General features: G+C 45.8%; 1 protein-coding gene across 4 annotated transcripts in view; it reads right to left on the bottom strand.

The window, feature by feature from the left end:
- The window catches only part of LOC142151294 (potassium channel subfamily T member 2-like), a 111,942-nt gene that overhangs the window by 34,156 nt on the left and 55,545 nt on the right, over positions 1 to 22,241 (bottom strand). For all 4 annotated transcript variants that reach the window (XM_075206793.1, XM_075206796.1, XM_075206797.1 and 1 more), the window contains exons 7-10: positions 21,977 to 22,051; positions 17,716 to 17,799; positions 13,241 to 13,335; positions 1,943 to 2,123 (exon numbers count right to left, since the gene is read on the bottom strand). In XM_075206793.1, coding sequence (XP_075062894.1) covers positions 1,943 to 2,123; positions 13,241 to 13,335; positions 17,716 to 17,799; positions 21,977 to 22,051 — 435 coding nt within the window. The remainder of the gene's footprint in view (positions 1 to 1,942; positions 2,124 to 13,240; positions 13,336 to 17,715; positions 17,800 to 21,976; positions 22,052 to 22,241) is intronic.

The following is a 22,241-nucleotide window of genomic DNA, read 5'->3' as shown; positions in this document are numbered from 1 at the left end:
ACAGTATTAGAAACTGACAACTGCATCTGGTATAAAGAAGCGAAATGGTGCAAATTATCAAAATTAAAGTGCACACAGCCATTGTGTATGCTATGCAAACATCGATGAGAATGCAGCTTATCTCTTTACCAGGGGCTAGTGACATTCCAGAGATACTGAAAGCCTAAATAATATCATTGATTGCCAATAACGTGATAAACCGCTTTCTCAGGTGCATTGGTTCAGTTTTCAAAATGGAATCCTGTTCTGGAGTTAATTTACATTGTGCAAAACGAGCGAAGCATAAAGCAAACTTCTCTTTGGTAGTATTGTGTGCCTCAATGTGCACAAGTGTGCTGCCTAGATTTCAGTCCAAGCACATAGGTTTGCGAACAACATGGCGGCATTTAGCGGAGGAGCAGATATTTGCACCAGCCGAAGGGGAATAACCAACTAGTCGCACCAGTGTGTCTAGCTTGGCAGAGCAGGGCAAATAAAAGAGAGAGAAATCATTTGGAGATTTTGCAGAGAGAAATGATTGAATTTTTCGCTAATCATATCTGTCCACCTCTCCGTATACCTAGACACACTCTAAGGGGCATATTTAATAAAGTACGATAGTGCTTTTAACGGGTCATTAAGGTCCCACAGTGCCCTCCGCAAATTTATTAAGGGGGCATCGCAGCAGATATCATGGATATCTGCTGCTTTGCATTCCTCTTCGTTTTTGGGAGCAGTCACCATTCAACAGAATGGTGACTGCTCCTGGCCGCAATCTAACAAGTCCCGAAAAAAATGTTTTTTCGGGAACTTGTCATGTTAATGTGAGCCAGCATCATCCGAATTGAGGAAATCTAATGCTGTCAGCTCTGCTTTGGAGAGCAGAGCTGGACAGCGCATGTGTGGAGGGATCACATGATCCCTCCCTGTCACTCAACGCTCTCTCTCTGCAACTATCGTTGCAGAGACAGAGAGGGGATCTGTGTGCGCATGTCCAGTTCTTGGAACTGGACATGCGCAATTGAAGAATGAAGAGAAGAGAAGACCCGAAGACAGCACTTCCGAAGAGGGGGGTAAGTATGATTTTTTTTATCACTGAAACAGCAGTTTTTCGGAACTGCTGTTTCTGTGCAGGGCTGTACATAAATGTGAGAAGTAGTTCAATCCTTATCATTGCCATAAGGATTGAAAACTACTTTTCACTTTATATGAATATTGATAAATGTGCCCCTAAGTACGCAAAGACATCTACTGCGAGCAGAGGGTAAGTGTGATGAGCTCAAGATGCGCCAGTACAAAATGTGTTGCACTTTGAGTGCACTTAATAAATTATCTCCACTGTGTTTAGGTGACCAGAAGACTTTAAAATTGGACACAGATTTTTTTTAAAAAAACCAAGACATTAGGGCATCAGCTGTGAAAATGGATTATGGAATTACCTGTAATGTCTTTCCTCTCTGCATTATAATCCCATAGACTTCCAGTGTAAATGGGATGAATCTTATAATTTAATTTTTCTGCAAGCCTGTCCTAATATTTGTATCAGCACTCGCCTTAAGATGACAAACTAAATGACTTTAAAAATGCATATATTCTATTATTTAAAGAATCGGTGGTGCAAAGTGACCTAGTGGCAGTGACATAGTTAAGTAGTCTGATTTATCCGTGCAGAGCTCATGACAGTAATTACAGGCTTTTTGTAACAGTGATGGGGTTAACTGTCTGAAAGTGCTGATCCTGCTCCCTGTCACTCTTCCAAGGCACCCACATCTGTCATCTCATGACAACTGTCATCATTGGCTAATCAACCCATCTCTCTGAAGCTTGGTTTGTTTTCCACAGAGAGCTGCAGAAGACAGAGGCGGTAGGAGGGAGAGATAAAGACAAGAGGAGTATGGGGGAGAGGGAACGCTTCAGACAGACACTAAGAGTACAGTATAGATAATTCAGAACGCTCTGTCACCTGTATAGGCAGCACTATGAGAGCAACGCAGATCATGATGACCACCAGAAGCTGTGACGGCCAAATCTTGGGCGTCACGTCCCCAAACCCCACCGTGGAGAATGTGACAATGCAGAAATATAACGAGTCAAAGAGAGTGAGATTATTGCCAGCTCTCTCCAGATGCTGAATACCACAGATACTATGGAGAAAATAACAGAAGTGCTTAGAGCCATGGTGACAGATAAAAAGAGGCAGCAGAAGAGATGGGTGAGAGTACAGTGGATGAGAGAACAGAGGAGATGGGTGAGAGGACAGAGGATGAGAGAACAGAGGAGATGGGTGAGAGTACAGAGGATGAGAGAACAGAGGAGATGGGTGAGAGTACAGTGGATGAGAGAACAGAGGAGATGGGTGAGAGGACAGAGGATGAGAGAACAGAGGAGATGGGTGAGAGTACAGAGGATGAGAGAACAGAGGAGATGGGTGAGAGGACAGAGGATGAGAGAACAGAGGAGATGGGTGAGAGTACAGTGGATGAGAGAACAGAGGAGATGGGTGAGAGTATAGAGGATGAGAGAACAGAGGAGATGGGTGAGAGTACAGAGGATGAGAGAACAGAGGAGATGGGTGAGAGGACAGAGGATGAGAGAACAGAGGAGATGGGTGAGAGTACAGTGGATGAGAGAACAGAGGAGATGGGTGAGAGGACAGAGGATGAGAGAACAGAGGAGATGGGTGAGAGTACAGTGGATGAGAGAACAGAGGAGATGGGTGAGAGTACAGAGGATGAGAGAACAGAGGAGATGGGTGAGAGGACAGAGGATGAGACAACGGAGGAGATGGGTGAGAGTACAGTGGATGAGAGAACAGAGGAGATGGGTGAGAGTATAGAGGATGAGAGAACAGAATAGATGGGTGAGAGTACAGTGGATGAGAGAACAGAGGAGATGGGTGAGAGGACAGAGGATGAGAGAACAGAGGAGATGGGTGAGAGTACAGAGGATGAGAGAACAGAGGAGATGGGTGAGAGTACAGTGGATGAGAGAACAGAGGAGATGGGTGAGAGGACAGAGGATGAGAGAACAGAGGAGATGGGTGAGAGTACAGAGGATGAGAGAACAGAGGAGATGGGTGAGAGGACAGAGGATGAGAGAACAGAGGAGATGGGTGAGAGTACAGTGGATGAGAGAACAGAGGAGATGGGTGAGAGTATAGAGGATGAGAGAACAGAGGAGATGGGTGAGAGTACAGAGGATGAGAGAACAGAGGAGATGGGTGAGAGGACAGAGGATGAGAGAACAGAGGAGATGGGTGAGAGTACAGTGGATGAGAGAACAGAGGAGATGGGTGAGAGGACAGAGGATGAGAGAACAGAGGAGATGGGTGAGAGTACAGTGGATGAGAGAACAGAGGAGATGGGTGAGAGTACAGAGGATGAGAGAACAGAGGAGATGGGTGAGAGGACAGAGGATGAGACAACGGAGGAGATGGGTGAGAGTACAGTGGATGAGAGAACAGAGGAGATGGGTGAGAGTACAGAGGATGAGAGAACAGAGGAGATGGGTGAGAGGACAGAGGATGAGAGAACAGAGGAGATGGGTGAGAGGACAGAGGATGAGAGAACAGAGGAGATGGGTGAGAGTACAGTGGATGAGAGAACAGAGGAGATGGGTGAGAGGACAGAGGATGAGAGAACAGAGGAGATGGGTGAGAGTACAGTGGATGAGAGAACAGAGGAGATGGGTGAGAGTACAGAGGATGAGAGAACAGAGGAGATGGGTGAGAGGACAGAGGATGAGAGAACAGAGGAGATGGGTGAGAGTATAGAGGATGAGACAGCAGAGGAGATGGGTGAGAGGACAGAGGATGAGACAACGGAGGAGATGGGTGAGAGGACAGAGGATGAGAGAACAGAGGAGATGGGTGAGAGGACAGAGGATGAGAGAACAGAATAGATGGGTGAGAGTACAGTGGATGAGAGAACAGAGGAGATGGGTGAGAGGACAGAGGATGAGAGAACAGAAGAGATGGGTGAGAGTATAGAGGATGAGAGAACAGAGGAGATGGGTGAGAGTACAGTGGATGAGAGAACAGAGGAGATGGGTGAGAGTACAGTGGATGAGAGAACAGAGGAGATGGGTGAGAGGACAGAGGATGAAACAGCAGAGGAGATGGGTGAGAGGACAGAGGATAACACAGCATAAGAGATGGGTGAGAGTAGAGAGGAAGAGAGAACAGAGGTGATGGGTGAGAGTACAGAGGATAACACAGCATAGAAGATGGGTGAGAGTACAGAGGATGAGAGATCATGGGGGTGAGTGTGAGTAGAGAGGATGAGACAGCAGAGGAGATGGGTGAGAGTAGAGAGGATGAGACAGCAGAGGAGATGGGTGAGAGTAGAGAGGAAGAGAGAACAGAGGTGATGGGTGAGGTAGAGAGGATGAGACAGCAGAGGAGATGGGTGAGAGTAGAGAGGATGAGAGAACAGAGGAGATAGGTCAGAGTAGAGAGGATGAGACAGCAGGGAAGGTGGGTGAGAGTAGAGAGGATGAGACAGCAGAGGAGATGGGTGAGAGTAGAGAGGATGAGACAGCAGAGGAGATGGTTGAGGTAGAGAGGAAGAGAGAACAGAGGTGATGGGTGAGGTAGAGAGGATGAGACAGCAGAGGAGATGGGTGAGAGTAGAGAGGAAGAGAGAACAGAGGAGATGGGTGAGAGGACAGAGGATGAGACAGCAGAGGAGATGGGTGAGAGTACAGAGGATGAGAGAACAGAGGAGATGGGTGAGAGTACAGAGGATAACACAGCATAGAAGATGGGTGAGAGTACAGAGGATGAGAGATCATGGGGGTGAGTGTGAGTAGAGAGGATGAGACAGCAGAGGAGATGGGTGAGAGTAGAGAGGATGAGAGAACAGGGGGGGGGTGAGAGTAGAGAGGATGAGACAGCAGAGGAGATGGGTGAGAGTACAGAGGATAACACAGCATAAGAGATGGGTGAGGTAGAGAGGAAGAGAGAACAGAGGTGATGGGTGAGAGTACAGAGGATGAGACAGCAGGGAAGATGGGTGAGAGTAGAGAGGATGAGACAGCAGAGGAGATGGGCGAGAGTAGAGAGGAAGAGAGAACAGAGGTGATGGGTGAGGTAGAGAGGATGAGACAGCAGAGGAGATGGGTGAGAGTAGAGAGGATGAGAGAACAGAGGAGATGGGTCAGAGTAGAGAGGATGAGACAGCAGGGAAGATGGGTGAGAGTAGAGAGGATGAGACAGCAGAGGAGATGGGTGAGAGTAGAGAGGATGAGACAGCAGAGGAGATGGTTGAGGTAGAGAGGAAGAGAGAACAGAGGTGATGGGTGAGGTAGAGAGGATGAGACAGCAGAGGAGATGGGTGAGAGTAGAGAGGAAGAGAGAACAGAGGAGATGGGTGAGAGGACAGAGGATGAGACAGCAGAGGAGATGGGTGAGAGTACAGAGGATGAGAGAACAGAGGAGATGGGTGAGAGTACAGAGGATAACACAGCATAGAAGATGGGTGAGAGTACAGAGGATGAGAGATCATGGGGGTGAGTGTGAGTAGAGAGGATGAGACAGCAGAGGAGATGGGTGAGAGTACAGAGGATAACACAGCATAAGAGATGGGTGAGGTAGAGAGGAAGAGAGAACAGAGGTGATGGGTGAGAGTACAGAGGATGAGACAGCAGGGAAGATGGGTGAGAGTAGAGAGGATGAGACAGCAGAGGAGATGGGCGAGAGTAGAGAGGAAGAGAGAACAGAGGTGATGGGTGAGGTAGAGAGGATGAGACAGCAGAGGAGATGGGTGAGAGTAGAGAGGATGAGAGAACAGAGGAGATGGGTCAGAGTAGAGAGGATGAGACAGCAGGGAAGATGGGTGAGAGTAGAGAGGATGAGACAGCAGAGGAGATGGGTGAGAGTAGAGAGGATGAGACAGCAGAGGAGATGGTTGAGGTAGAGAGGAAGAGAGAACAGAGGTGATGGGTGAGGTAGAGAGGATGAGACAGCAGAGGAGATGGGTGAGAGTAGAGAGGAAGAGAGAACAGAGGAGATGGGTGAGAGGACAGAGGATGAGACAGCAGAGGAGATGGGTGAGAGTAGAGAGGATGAGACAGCAGAGGAGATGGGTGAGGTAGAGAGGAAGAGAGAACAGAGGTGATGGGTGAGAGTAGAGAGGATGAGACAGCAGAGGAGATGGGTGAGAGTAGAGAGGAAGAGAGAACAGAGGTGATGGGTGAGAGTAGAGAGGATGAGACAGCAGAGGAGATGGGTGAGAGTAGAGAGGATGAGAGAACAGGGGGGGGGGGGTGAGAGTAGAAAGGATGAGAGAACAGTGGGGAGGGTGAGAGTAGAGAGGATGAGACAACAGAGGAGATGGGTGACAGTAGAGAGGAAGAGAGAACAGAGGTGATGGGTGAGAGTACAGAGGATGAGAGATCATGGGGGTGAGTGTGAGTAGAGAGGATGAGACAGCAGAGGAGATGGGTGAGAGTACAGAGGATAACACAGCATAAGAGATGGGTGAGGTAGAGAGGAAGAGAGAACAGAGGTGATGGGTGAGAGTAGAGAGGATGAGACAGCAGAGGAGATGGGTGAGAGTAGAGAGGAAGAGAGAACAGAGGTGATGGGTGAGGTAGAGAGGATGAGACAGCAGAGGAGATGGGTGAGAGTAGAGAGGATGAGAGAACAGAGGAGATGGGTCAGAGTAGAGAGGATGAGACAGCAGGGAAGATGGGTGAGAGTAGAGAGGATGAGACAGCAGAGGAGATGGGTGAGAGTAGAGAGGATGAGACAGCAGAGGAGATGGTTGAGGTAGAGAGGAAGAGAGAACAGAGGTGATGGGTGAGGTAGAGAGGATGAGACAGCAGAGGAGATGGGTGAGAGTAGAGAGGAAGAGAGAACAGAGGAGATGGGTGAGAGGACAGAGGATGAGACAGCAGAGGAGATGGGTGAGAGTAGAGAGGATGAGACAGCAGAGGAGATGGGTGAGGTAGAGAGGAAGAGAGAACAGAGGTGATGGGTGAGAGTAGAGAGGATGAGACAGCAGAGGAGATGGGTGAGAGTAGAGAGGATGAGACAGCAGAGGAGATGGGTGAGAGTACAGAGGAAGAGAGAACAGAGGTGATGGGTGAGAGTACAGAGGATGAGACAGCAGAGGAGATGGGTGAGAGTAGAGAGGAAGAGAGAACAGAGGTGATGGGTGAGAGTAGAGAGGATGAGACAGCAGAGGAGATGGGTGAGAGTAGAGAGGATGAGAGAACAGGGGGGGGTGAGAGTAGAGAGGATGAGACAACAGAGGTGATGGGTGAGAGTACAGAGGATAACACAGCATAAGAGATGGGTGAGGTAGAGAGGGAGAGAGAACAGAGGTGATGGGTGAGAGTACAGAGGATGAGACAGCAGAGGTGATGGGTGAGAATAGAGAGGATGAGACAGAAGAGGAGATGGGTGACAGTAGAGAGAAAGAGAGAACAGAGGTGATGGGTGAGAGTAGAGAGGAAGAGAGAACAGATGTGATGGGTGAGAGTACAGAGGATGAGACAGCAGAGGAGATGGGTGAGAGTAGAGAGGATGAGAGAACAGGGGGGGGTGAGAGTAGAGAGGATGAGAGAACAGTGGGGAGGGTGAGAGTAGAGAGGATGAGACAACAGAGGAGATGGGTGAGAGTACAGAGGATGAGAGAACAGAGGAGATGGGTGAGAGTACAGTGGATGAGAGAACAGAGGAGATGGGTGAGAGGACAGAGGATGAAACAGCAGAGGAGATGGGTGAGAGGACAGAGGATAACACAGCATAGAAGATGGGTGAGAGTACAGAGGATGAGAGATCATGGGGGTGAGTGTGAGTAGAGAGGATGAGACAGCAGAGGAGATGGGTGAGAGTACAGAGGATAACACAGCATAAGAGATGGGTGAGGTAGAGAGGAAGAGAGAACAGAGGTGATGGGTGAGAGTACAGAGGATGAGACAGCAGGGAAGATGGGTGAGAGTAGAGAGGATGAGACAGCAGAGGAGATGGGCGAGAGTAGAGAGGAAGAGAGAACAGAGGTGATGGGTGAGGTAGAGAGGATGAGACAGCAGAGGAGATGGGTGAGAGTAGAGAGGATGAGAGAACAGAGGAGATAGGTCAGAGTAGAGAGGATGAGACAGCAGGGAAGATGGGTGAGAGTAGAGAGGATGAGACAGCAGAGGAGATGGGTGAGAGTAGAGAGGATGAGACAGCAGAGGAGATGGTTGAGGTAGAGAGGAAGAGAGAACAGAGGTGATGGGTGAGGTAGAGAGGATGAGACAGCAGAGGAGATGGGTGAGAGTAGAGAGGAAGAGAGAACAGAGGAGATGGGTGAGAGGACAGAGGATGAGACAGCAGAGGAGATGGGTGAGAGTACAGAGGATGAGAGAACAGAGGAGATGGGTGAGAGTACAGAGGATAACACAGCATAGAAGATGGGTGAGAGTACAGAGGATGAGAGATCATGGGGGTGAGTGTGAGTAGAGAGGATGAGACAGCAGAGGAGATGGGTGAGAGTAGAGAGGATGAGAGAACAGGGGGGGGGGGTGAGAGTAGAGAGGATGAGACAGCAGAGGAGATGGGTGAGAGTACAGAGGATAACACAGCATAAGAGATGGGTGAGGTAGAGAGGAAGAGAGAACAGAGGTGATGGGTGAGAGTACAGAGGATGAGACAGCAGGGAAGATGGGTGAGAGTAGAGAGGATGAGACAGCAGAGGAGATGGGCGAGAGTAGAGAGGAAGAGAGAACAGAGGTGATGGGTGAGGTAGAGAGGATGAGACAGCAGAGGAGATGGGTGAGAGTAGAGAGGATGAGAGAACAGAGGAGATGGGTCAGAGTAGAGAGGATGAGACAGCAGGGAAGATGGGTGAGAGTAGAGAGGATGAGACAGCAGAGGAGATGGGTGAGAGTAGAGAGGATGAGACAGCAGAGGAGATGGTTGAGGTAGAGAGGAAGAGAGAACAGAGGTGATGGGTGAGGTAGAGAGGATGAGACAGCAGAGGAGATGGGTGAGAGTAGAGAGGAAGAGAGAACAGAGGAGATGGGTGAGAGGACAGAGGATGAGACAGCAGAGGAGATGGGTGAGAGTACAGAGGATGAGAGAACAGAGGAGATGGGTGAGAGTACAGAGGATAACACAGCATAGAAGATGGGTGAGAGTACAGAGGATGAGAGATCATGGGGGTGAGTGTGAGTAGAGAGGATGAGACAGCAGAGGAGATGGGTGAGAGTAGAGAGGATGAGAGAACAGGGGGGGGGTGAGAGTAGAGAGGATGAGACAGCAGAGGAGATGGGTGAGAGTACAGAGGATAACACAGCATAAGAGATGGGTGAGGTAGAGAGGAAGAGAGAACAGAGGTGATGGGTGAGAGTACAGAGGATGAGACAGCAGGGAAGATGGGTGAGAGTAGAGAGGATGAGACAGCAGAGGAGATGGGCGAGAGTAGAGAGGAAGAGAGAACAGAGGTGATGGGTGAGGTAGAGAGGATGAGACAGCAGAGGAGATGGGTGAGAGTAGAGAGGATGAGAGAACAGAGGAGATGGGTCAGAGTAGAGAGGATGAGACAGCAGGGAAGATGGGTGAGAGTAGAGAGGATGAGACAGCAGAGGAGATGGGTGAGAGTAGAGAGGATGAGACAGCAGAGGAGATGGTTGAGGTAGAGAGGAAGAGAGAACAGAGGTGATGGGTGAGGTAGAGAGGATGAGACAGCAGAGGAGATGGGTGAGAGTAGAGAGGAAGAGAGAACAGAGGAGATGGGTGAGAGGACAGAGGATGAGACAGCAGAGGAGATGGGTGAGAGTACAGAGGATGAGAGAACAGAGGAGATGGGTGAGAGTACAGAGGATAACACAGCATAGAAGATGGGTGAGAGTACAGAGGATGAGAGATCATGGGGGTGAATGTGAGTAGAGAGGATGAGACAGCAGAGGAGATGGGTGAGAGTACAGAGGATAACACAGCATAAGAGATGGGTGAGGTAGAGAGGAAGAGAGAACAGAGGTGATGGGTGAGAGTACAGAGGATGAGACAGCAGGGAAGATGGGTGAGAGTAGAGAGGATGAGACAGCAGAGGAGATGGGCGAGAGTAGAGAGGAAGAGAGAACAGAGGTGATGGGTGAGGTAGAGAGGATGAGACAGCAGAGGAGATGGGTGAGAGTAGAGAGGATGAGAGAACAGAGGAGATGGGTCAGAGTAGAGAGGATGAGAGAACAGAGGAGATGGGTCAGAGTAGAGAGGATGAGACAGCAGGGAAGATGGGTGAGAGTAGAGAGGATGAGACAGCAGAGGAGATGGTTGAGGTAGAGAGGAAGAGAGAACAGAGGTGATGGGTGAGGTAGAGAGGATGAGATAGCAGAGGAGATGGGTGAGAGTAGAGAGGAAGAGAGAACAGAGGAGATGGGTGAGAGGACAGAGGATGAGACAGCAGAGGAGATGGGTGAGAGTAGAGAGGATGAGACAGCAGAGGAGATGGGTGAGGTAGAGAGGAAGAGAGAACAGAGGTGATGGGTGAGAGTAGAGAGGATGAGACAGCAGAGGAGATGGGTGAGAGTAGAGAGGAAGAGAGAACAGAGGTGATGGGTGAGAGTAGAGAGGATGAGACAGCAGAGGAGATGGGTGAGAGTAGAGAGGATGAGAGAACAGGGGGGGGGGGTGAGAGTAGAAAGGATGAGAGAACAGTGGGGAGGGTGAGAGTAGAGAGGATGAGACAACAGAGGAGATGGGTGACAGTAGAGAGGAAGAGAGAACAGAGGTGATGGGTGAGAGTACAGAGGATGAGAGATCATGGGGGTGAGTGTGAGTAGAGAGGATGAGACAGCAGAGGAGATGGGTGAGAGTACAGAGGATAACACAGCATAAGAGATGGGTGAGGTAGAGAGGAAGAGAGAACAGAGGTGATGGGTGAGAGTAGAGAGGATGAGACAGCAGAGGAGATGGGTGAGAGTAGAGAGGAAGAGAGAACAGAGGTGATGGGTGAGGTAGAGAGGATGAGACAGCAGAGGAGATGGGTGAGAGTAGAGAGGATGAGAGAACAGAGGAGATGGGTCAGAGTAGAGAGGATGAGACAGCAGGGAAGATGGGTGAGAGTAGAGAGGATGAGACAGCAGAGGAGATGGGTGAGAGTAGAGAGGATGAGACAGCAGAGGAGATGGTTGAGGTAGAGAGGAAGAGAGAACAGAGGTGATGGGTGAGGTAGAGAGGATGAGACAGCAGAGGAGATGGGTGAGAGTAGAGAGGAAGAGAGAACAGAGGAGATGGGTGAGAGGACAGAGGATGAGACAGCAGAGGAGATGGGTGAGAGTAGAGAGGATGAGACAGCAGAGGAGATGGGTGAGGTAGAGAGGAAGAGAGAACAGAGGTGATGGGTGAGAGTAGAGAGGATGAGACAGCAGAGGAGATGGGTGAGAGTAGAGAGGATGAGACAGCAGAGGAGATGGGTGAGAGTACAGAGGAAGAGAGAACAGAGGTGATGGGTGAGAGTACAGAGGATGAGACAGCAGAGGAGATGGGTGAGAGTAGAGAGGAAGAGAGAACAGAGGTGATGGGTGAGAGTAGAGAGGATGAGACAGCAGAGGAGATGGGTGAGAGTAGAGAGGATGAGAGAACAGGGGGGGGTGAGAGTAGAGAGGATGAGACAACAGAGGTGATGGGTGAGAGTACAGAGGATAACACAGCATAAGAGATGGGTGAGGTAGAGAGGGAGAGAGAACAGAGGTGATGGGTGAGAGTACAGAGGATGAGACAGCAGAGGTGATGGGTGAGAATAGAGAGGATGAGACAGAAGAGGAGATGGGTGACAGTAGAGAGAAAGAGAGAACAGAGGTGATGGGTGAGAGTAGAGAGGAAGAGAGAACAGATGTGATGGGTGAGAGTACAGAGGATGAGACAGCAGAGGAGATGGGTGAGAGTAGAGAGGATGAGAGAACAGGGGGGGGGTGAGAGTAGAGAGGATGAGAGAACAGTGGGGAGGGTGAGAGTAGAGAGGATGAGACAACAGAGGAGATGGGTGAGAGTAGAGAGGATGAGACAGCAGAGGTGATGGGTGAGAGTAGAGAGGATGAGACAGAAGAGGAGATGGGTGACAGTAGAGAGAAAGAGAGAACAGAGGTGATGGATGAGAGTACAGAGGATAACACAGCATAAGAGATGGATGAGAGTAGAGAGGATGAGAGAACAGGGCGGGGGGGGTTAGAGTAGAGAGGATGAGATAACATGGCGGGGGGGTTAGAGTAGAGAGGATGAGAGAACAGGGGGGGTGAGAGTACAGAAATTGAGACAGCAGAAGAAATGAGTGAGAAAAGAAGTGTGAGAAAAAGATATAGAGAATGAATTACATAAGAAAAAGTGAGGAGAATTGTGACAGTAAAAAAGTTCACAACATTAATTAACAATATATCACTTTAGCCGAAGCTTTGTCAGTTACATTACCGCTAGCCAGTGGGTACATATGATATCATCAGTGCTCCACAACCTGCAAACATTTGTTAACTGAGACTAATGGCACCTCCAGCTCAATTATCACGATTAATAAATATCCCCAGTGTAGAGCACTGACATTAACAATGATACATCTGATCTCTTATATAATGATATCATGTTGTATGACATCTTCCCTTTATTAGTTTCATTATCAAATCATTTCAGAATTTTATTTTTCTTTAAATGTTCCATAAAACAAATGGGCCTAAGTGTTTCTCTACAGAGCTCACTGCACACATGTATCTAAAAGCAAGACAGGGAGCTGCTATTTTATTATTAACATTTATTTATATAGTGACTAGGCCACTTTTTCAGATAAAGCCAAATTAAAAATTCATAGAATACAATAGAACACTGCCCCCTAGTGGACAAATTATCACGCAAAAAGCAATAATTCAAGTTGTGTTTCCCCAGTAGTTGGAGAGATGCAGATAGCGTACTTCTACTTTAAGAGAAACATTAAATACTGTATCTATGACATAGATGGTAAACTACTTTCCTATTGTTTTATTATGTTTAAAGTGCTTGTATTCCCAAATACATCAGCTAAGTACATTTAGTGCACCATATAAATATACTTATACATATATACATACATACATACATAAATTGGAAGATTCCTGGTTAAAACAAATGGTGCAGTACTATTTCTATCCTATAGAGGGTGCTGTATAGTTTTAGAAATATTTAAACGGTGGCCGACAAATAACTCTCTGAAGACAAAAATAGCCCCATTCGCAGGTGCACAAACATCTGTCATCTCTTTTAGGTCCTGATTGGCCACAGACATGCTATAGTCACATGACTCTAACTTACCAGGTGAACATGAGACAAACAAGTGTGCAAATGAGGATAAAAACTTGATTGAACATGGCAGAGTGGGTCCTCTGGATAGCTCGATGCAAGTCATTCTAATAGAGAAACAAAAGATACATAAACGACTGATGGAAAGAAGCTGAACCGTTATCTGACATTTTCACTCTCTGTGTCTGTCTAGGCGAAGGGTAAAAATGGGGTATGCCTGGTCATTATGCTGCCTAAGGAGGTAATTTATATTATACAATGTGTGTCATGCAGTGCTGAATTTGCACCATCGATGGAAGGAGTTGGGGTGAGCATGGAGCACGAAGTAGGCTTATGTTTGCAGGGCAGAGTAGAAACAAGCTTTCCTTTTGCAGAGAGCTCACTGAAATTAGATAAAGGGGAGTACAGTATAGGACATATTTTGCTGTTTGGAGGGGCTCACGGACCTTTTAACTTCATAAAAGTACTTGGAATTTTGCACTAGATCAGAGTATACTTGTCGGAATTTTGAATCCCCCCCTCCAGGAGTGAGCGGGGCATGGCTACACGGATTGCGTCATCGCAGCACCGGCCACTGCTGTATAATGCCACAAATCGCAGCGGGGCTTGGGCCAGATCATCATCATTTATTTATATAGCGCCACTAATTCCGCAGCGCTTACAGAGAACTCACTCACATCAGTCCCTGCCCCATTGGGGCTTACAGTCTAAATTCCCTAACACACACACACACAGACTAGGGTCAATTTGTTTGCAACCAATTAACCTACTAGTATGTTTTTGGAGTGTGGGAGGAAACCGGAGCACCCGGAGGAAACCCACGCAAACACGGGGAGAACATACAAACTCCACACAGATAAGGCCATGGTTGGGAATTTAACTCATGACCCAAGTGCTGTAAGGCAGAAGTGCTAACCACTAAGCCACAGTGCTGCCCCATTTTGACGTGATTTGCTATGAATCATGACATCCCGCCCCCTACTCACTTTCTAGAAGTTTGTGAGTCTCCCAAACATTAGGCAAATATGGCTCAGTTGCTATTACGTCACCATGCTCCTGCACTTGCCACCTGATCTTTTAAAAGTCAGCAAATATGATGAAAACGGGTGGTACTAATCTGGTAGGATGTTGGACTTCAATGTGACTTTTATATTTTTGCACAGTGCACATCATCATATTTTTCCAACTCTCTGCGCACTCAGGCGCACATCAAGTTTGCGGAGTCATTTCCCAAGAACGGAGCAGGCAGGCACCTTGATCCGACACTGACAGTACCATTGAGACCATCCAGACGTACCAGTGCAAAATCCCATCCCTCTGCACTGCGTTTCCGATTTTTCCCACTAAGAGTATGACAGTTTGCCTATAATAAGCGTTCACATGAGGGCAGATATGCCTTATTTACAAACAGGCTTCAGTTTACATTGCTGCATAAACTGTTGTTAAACTGTTAATATTTTATTCCACAGAGAAAACTCAATATATCGGCATTATTAACTCCATGAGTGGGAGGGTCATGCTGCTTGTTCAGCAGATGTAAAATTAAACATAAACCACAGAAAATGGAATAGTTGTTTAGCTTTACCAAGGGAAAAAAACTTTTCAACAAAGCATCCGTCAGACGTGGGAGAAAGCTACAAAGCGTCAGGATCTCATGCCTTTTAATTGCCGCTGTTATGATAGATTTATAATGGGCCAATGTCTCCCATAGAGCTGTACAGAGTAAGCAAAGCATAATGAGCACTGTAACAAATACACACAGAGCTTACAATTTGTGGGGGCGCAGAGCAAAACTTTATTGTCTGAAGGTGTTTGCCCAACCATGGTATACATGGCATCCGTGCCCATATCCAGCACACGCGTGTGCCCATCACTGACTGCTTGCATTTCACGTTGTCCAGCCTAGTCATAGTACTGGGCAGAGGGTACACACTTCTCTCTGAACCGCTCACTGATTGTCCTCCTAAAACCCAACGCTCATTACACAACTCTGAGACACAGCAGAATAGAGGACCAGGCTCCTCAAAGCCTACAGCTTTGTTGGTCCATTTAAATTGATGTCCACGTTTGAACAACTTTAATTTATTGGTTGGTAAATGCCCTCCTGCAGCTTCTGCTTTATCGTTCTGATTTGACAATCCAGTAGGTTCCTATCCCAATAGAGTTCATCTCCACAGCTACGGGCCAAGCCACACTGATCCCTGTCAAAGCATGCATTTGCAGTTGTGATTCACACAATACTCTATACTATGGTAAAAATAGACGGTAAGAATAGATCAAGTGAAGCTACGGAGCAATTAAACATGGTAACACGGAGTGCTTTGCATTCATTAGCAGCACGACACATGGTACGTATGAGCGCTTTCTCCCTGAGGCTGGATTAGTTTCAGAGACAGAAGCAGCAGCGAGGTGAGTAAGGAGATTTTCACAGCTGTGCGTCAAAGGATTTCGCTGCAGCTGCTCGTTGTTTTGTACATATGTTGCGGACAGAACAAACAATGTTTCTGTACCTCTCATTGGTGGCTCCTTTTTGCTCAGGAAGATTGCGTTTTAGCCACGGTGCTATTACCCCCCAATGCTATGGCATGTTGAGCACATATGTCATATGACATTCCAAATTTCATTAATTCAGCAGAATATACATTTACTTTGTAGACATTTCTGTCTCTCTGTCAAAAGCAGTTTCAAACATACCATTAAATGGGCACCGTACACAAGCAATACTTATTTTTAAATACATGAGGGTTCGTTTAGGAATAAGGGCTGCAGGGCAAGGGTCCTACAAGTGCTCTTGTGGCATCACAAAACACAAATTGGTGGGCTCTTGGTCTATATTTTTGTACTGGATGATGGGTGGGTCTGTTCTTCAATAATGCGAGATAAACCAAAGGGGTCAAAGTTGGGCAAAGGCGTTAATGTCCAATTTGGCAACACACGTAGGTAGCCAAATGGAATGATATTTGTCCTCTCGGAACGAATCGCTCATCGGCGATCATCTTCCGACCAGATATATGAACAGAATATTGATCTTTTCAATTTCTACAAGATCATCATCTGGTTTTGCCGTAGTTTTTTGGCAACATATGCTCTGGTATCCTGCCAAGTGACGTTTTCGGCTGTGATATGGCATTGTGTATGACTGAGAATAGCTTTCCCTTTGCAGGACAGGGTACATCAGTGATCAGGAAAGGGTGGGGAGTGCACACAATGGATGAACTAGACCTGAAATCTAAGTTATTGCAAATGAGCAGTAGATTGGGAGAAAAATTGAAACATCTAAATTAATAAGGGTGGCAAGTCGAATGTATTATCAGGCGGTAACTATGCATCTCTTTATGTCCTTATATCATATGTGACAAGACCATAAAAGAGTCCATGTTAACTCATATTTGCTTTCCTTTAAGACCTCCCTTCCAGCAGATCCCAGACAGGAGGTTCAAGGGGCAGCAGTCACGATGATACAATTCATATCAACAGGCCCCACCCATGGCTGCGCAATAACGGGAATCGTGTCCTCATGCAGTGGAGGTGGGTCCTGATGACGCAGATCGCAATATTAGTAAATAACCTTCTGGGGTCACAATGTAATTTTACCAGCCGAGAATGCAGCATGGCATATCTCACTAGTAATAATAAAAGCAGATATATTGGATTTTATTTGCAGAATGTCAAGTTAAAAATAAAACCTAATTGTGTGTAGAATGTTGAGTGTCTTTTTAGATAGTGTCCAAAGAAATAAAACAAAAAAGGAACAGAACAAAGCAAACAAAATTAAGTTTTTCTTTCAGTTATAAAAAAATGTTGGAGATGATGGGCCTGATTCATTAAGGAAAGTAAGGCAAAAAAAGGAATAAGTTTTCTCCTGGACAAACCATGTTACAATACAAGGGGTGCAAATCAGTTTATTATTTTGCACATAAGATAAATACTGGCTGTTTTTTAATGTAGCGCACAAATACTTGATAGCTTTATTTTTACCCTGAAATTTAAAGTTCATGTAGGACATGCCCTACTCCAACTATAAATATACCATCGCATTTTAAATTTACCTCCCCCTCTAATGCAAAATGGATTTGGCAAGGTGCAAAGTTACCTTTTTTTTTTTTTTTATTTAGCCCCAACATGTTTATGAAGTGCATGGTGATGTATATTGAAGAGATCAAGTCAATTAAAGCAATGTCTACTACAGGACCTTAGTTCTATCTGTCCCAACATGTTACTGATTCCCAGTCCTCGATGCAGTTAATCCTCAAGCCATCTCTGCCTGTATAACTTACAAAGTAGATGGAACCTCCTTGTTGGACTGCAGATTTGGACTGTCGGGTGCCGCAACCATAATGCAGGACACCTGGAACTGCCACTGGGAATTAGGGACCATTGGCGGTTATGCATACTCAGTGCCTAGTGTCTAATGGTTGGAAAGCCTGGAGGACCTTTTAACTGTAGACAAAAGGTTAGATTAACGATTTAATCAGGAGAAAACTTACAATCATATTCTCCAGTGCATGCTTCGCCAGCCAGCAATTAAGGAAGACAGGGATGTAAAGATTTCTCAAGGGAGGCCAGAATACCTGAAATAGAAATCGGAGAGATGACAGACAGGAAGAAGAAAGTTAGGAAATGATAAAGGATTAGCGGGAGAGGAAGTATAAATGGAATTGGGTACTGCTGCAGAGTGCCTTTAAGAGCACCTACTCTGTCTCTAAATTGTAAGCATGTGCACTAGAGGAACACAAGTCACTCAACCTGAGGGCTCATAAACCATTTCCAGATTTGAGATGTATGAGTTTATTAGAGGAAAGAGACACTTAATCCACCCTCTGCATCTGCCTGTCTGGTCATACGTACTGGAAACAGACCACAACCACTTACAGGATATGACTCACTTTCAGCATTAAAAGCATATCTGACTCGGTGTCCTCAAAGTGAACCTAACCATTAGTGACCCACAGCCTATCATTAACAACATGTTTCAAATTATTTTTCATATTTGGTGTCCCTGATTGTTTTCTTCCTGGGGACATTTATTTATCTGGTTACAGTACACACTCTGCAGTATTGTTAGTGATATTGAGCAATTGCCCCAATATTGCAGTGTGTGTGGTCCTAAAATTACCCAGATGGTCGATAATAATCCAGTAGAAATCTATTAGATTATTATTGGGCATGTTGGTAATAGTGGTCAAGAAACAGTCAGATACCGTCCAGTTTGGTCATTGACCCCATAGTTCAGTGTTGGAGCCAAGAGGCAGGGTCCGTCCATGTGTGACCATCACTATTCCTCTGTGGTTTAACTCATCAGTCTACTTACTGTCTTCCTTTCTGCAGTGCTCTATAGCAGAACCATTTATTCTGGTGGATCAGTGCTAGTGAGATCACAAGTACACAAACATTCTTTGTCGTAGGCACATTATGCTAATAGTGCTCTCCCAATGCTGACATTATCTTAAATTATACGGCTTAGCTGAGCCATTCTCTAGGGATATGCGCATAGTGACCTATCTAGCTGGCTCAAGCATCCGCAACTGAAAGCCTGGACATTGGGCTTTCAGTTCCAGTTGTTGCAGGAAAAAAAATGTTTAAATCTAGAAAACATTTTTTTAAAACAATGGCACCACTCTATAAAGAAAGATATTTTGGAACTAGAAAGGGTTCAGAGAAGGGCAACAAAATTGATAAAGGGTATGGAGTCATTAAGTTATGAGGAAAGTTTAGCCAGTTTAGGCATGTTTACTTTAGAAAAGAGGCGTCTAAGGGGAGATATGATTACTATGTACAGGGTCAATACAGAGAACTTTCATGGGAACTTTTTACCCCAAGGACTATACACAGGACACGCGGTCATCCCCTAAGGTTAGAGGAGAGGAAATTTCACAACCAGCAAAGGAAGGGGTTCTTTACAGTAAGGGCAGTCAAGATATGGAATTCATTGCCAGGGAAGGTTGTGATGGCAGATTTAATAGATATGTTTAAGAAAGGGTTAGACAAATTTTTAGCGGAAAAGTGTATCCAGGAATACGACCGCTAATTAAAATGAAGGATAGTAGTGGATCCAGGGAGAAATAGGACTGCAGTATTGGGTCTGGGGGGATTTTCACAATTGAAACAGATTGGTGGTTGCTTAATCTGAATCAATTTCAAATATAAGTGCAGGATCGCTGGAGATCCATAATAGTTTGAACTTGATGGACTGGTGTCTTTTTTCACCCTCATCAACTATGTTACTATGTTTATTTAAATAATAAAACATGTTTTAATTGAATTGAGATGGTGATAGCAGAAGGATTGCGGCAGTACATGTACCACCTTTTTAATCAGAGTTTTTCTCACTTTAAAAGTCAATTGGGAATTTTTGTGCAAATGTTATCCACACAAAATAACTATCAACTATTTTCTTCTAAAGATGATGTATTATATAGATATAGCTAAGGAGCCACATTAGAGCAGATAAGGGTTAGACGTATCGGCAATAGGAAGCTTAGCATAGTGCTCCCATTTCCTTAGCATGTTTCATGTTAATTCACCTACCAAGCCCTAATCGCAGCGTTTGTCCTATTACATAGCACCTGGCTGAAGTAGAGCACTGTGAGAGGGCAGGTCATGTACTCATCAGCGTGACTGAAAAGTGACATTTGTGGGACGTAAGTGGCAGCTGTGCCCAATCTCGGCGTCACTCCATACACCCACAGTGGGCAGCAAGAGAATGGGGGTGAATACATTATCTGACAGCTGCTGTTTAAGAATAAAGAAAGAGGGGGAAGAGAGGCCAAGAACAGGCAGAGAAGGGGAAATGGAAAAAGACAAACAGAAAAGGAATAAGAATCAGTACAATGGGTGCCACTACTGTATAATTAACCCTTTACTTTCCAACTTTTATGTTTTAAAGAGGGGAAGAGACTCTAAGGCGTATTATAAGATCTAATCAGATACATCCCTTGCACTGTCCCAGCTTTCCTTCAATTGTCGCTGGAGCATGTTGACTACTCTAGCCAGAATGTCCAGGAGACTCCCGTATTCTGGATAGTTCTCCAGGATCCCAGGAGAGCAGGCCTCTCTCCCAGATCCAGCCCACTACTTAGTGAAGTGTGTGGGATGGGGGCCTCAATGATGTTTTGCAGTGAATCACACATTTTTGTCGTAGGTGGCAGGGCCGAAATGATGCGATTTTTGATGCAATACTGCCCTCCACTTGACCTTCCCTCTGGTATATATATATATATATATATATATATATATATATATATATATATATATATATATATATATATATATTGCCATTTTTTAAATAAGAGATCTGTGTTATCCTTTGTCAGCAGAGGCTTTGTAGTTTGGAGCCCAGAGCAATTATCTTGTCTGTCTCACAGCTCTACAAAGGAAGGCCTGATAGTAATAATAAGTAGAGATGTTCAATGACCCCTGTGTTTTGGTTCTGGTTTTGGATTAACTTCGTGTTTTGGTTTTGGCAAAACCGCCCTCACGTGTTTTGGTTTTTGGTTTTGGATCCCGATTTTTTTCTAAAATCCCTATTTTTGTTTGCTAAAATCCCATAATTTGGCTCTTTTTTATCCCTACATTATTATTAACAACAATAACATTAATTTCCAATAATTTCTAGTCAATTTTTGGCAAGTGACAAGAACACTGCTACCCCTCCTGTTTCTGTATGAGCAATGGCACTGAGCAATGGCACTGGAGACTGGAGAGAGACAAGAACACTGTTACCCCTGTTTCTGTGTGAGCAATGGCACTAAGCAATGTCACTGGAGACAGGAGAGTGACAAGAACACTGCTATCCCTGTTTCTGTGTGAGCAATGTCACTAAGCAATGTCACTGGAGACAGGAGAGTGACAAGAACACTGCTATCCCTGTTTCTGTGTGAGCAGTGGCACTAAGCAATGGCACTGGAGACAGGAGAGTGACAAGAACACTGCTATCCCTGTTTCTGTGTGAGCAGTGGCACTAAGCAATGGCACTGGAGACAGGAGAGTGACAAGAACACTGCTACCCCTCCTGTTTCTGTGTGAGCAGTGGCACTGGAGAGTGACAAGAACACTGCTATCCCTGTTTCTGTGTGAGCAATAGCGCTGGATCTCCTGGGGAAGGAGGTACATCTGAAATCCAAAACCCGCGAGATCCGACAACGCAACGATGACGTTTTGCCTCAATTCAGAACCGAGGACGCGCGAAAGTAACGAGCCAGCTCACGAGTCTACTCAGATCCCCTAAGTTTGGGTGGGCTCACTTTTCAGAAAACCGAGCCTGAGCATCTCTAATAATAAGTAAGGGGGAATATAATGTGTGATAATGAAGAGAAGAGAGAAAACATAGGAAAAAAGAAGGAAGTTTGAGGATAATTAGTTAGGACAGTTGCCACGCTGCTGTTAAATTCAGAGTGCCAAAGCATTCTGGGAGTTGTAGTTTACCAACATCAAGAGAGCCAAGTGATGGTTATAAAGTATGTCAAAGTCTTATCCCTCAGAGAAGATGCACTGAGTATTAGAAGCTCTATAAATAAAAAGTGCACACATTCCTACACAACAACCTTTTTGTTTTTTGCATGAATGATTTCCAGGGAAAGTGCACAGAGGGTCCTCATCAGCAGATTAATAAGAGGTATGTAGGAGCTCCTGTCATGGTTGCTGTATGGGTCACTAGTTCTGTACATAGACCTCATAGAGTAGGAGAGATGAAAGGAGGGAATGGAAAGGGCAATGAACGGGTGAGAGGAGGGGGTGATACATACTCACAGTGACAAAGAACGGCAGAGTGTTGAACATTTCCAGAATGAAAGGGAATCTGAGGAGCTGCTCCCAAATGTTCCCCTAAAATAAATATCAGCAACTGATTAATTCATAAAGCTGTATGTGATTAATTTGCAGTCTGTTTGCAAGGGTTAATCATTTGGGGGACATGTGTGAAAACTGGCACAAAGGAAAGAGATACTATAAACTAAGTTAGCATTTTCTTTGATTTTGTGAATCAAACTTTAAAAATGATTAGAATCTGTTTGGT

This window comes from Mixophyes fleayi, chromosome 4 (genome assembly GCF_038048845.1).
Source record: "Mixophyes fleayi isolate aMixFle1 chromosome 4, aMixFle1.hap1, whole genome shotgun sequence".
In the NCBI taxonomy this organism is placed as follows: Eukaryota; Metazoa; Chordata; class Amphibia; order Anura; family Limnodynastidae; genus Mixophyes; species Mixophyes fleayi.
This window is presented reverse-complemented; position numbering and strand designations above follow the sequence as displayed.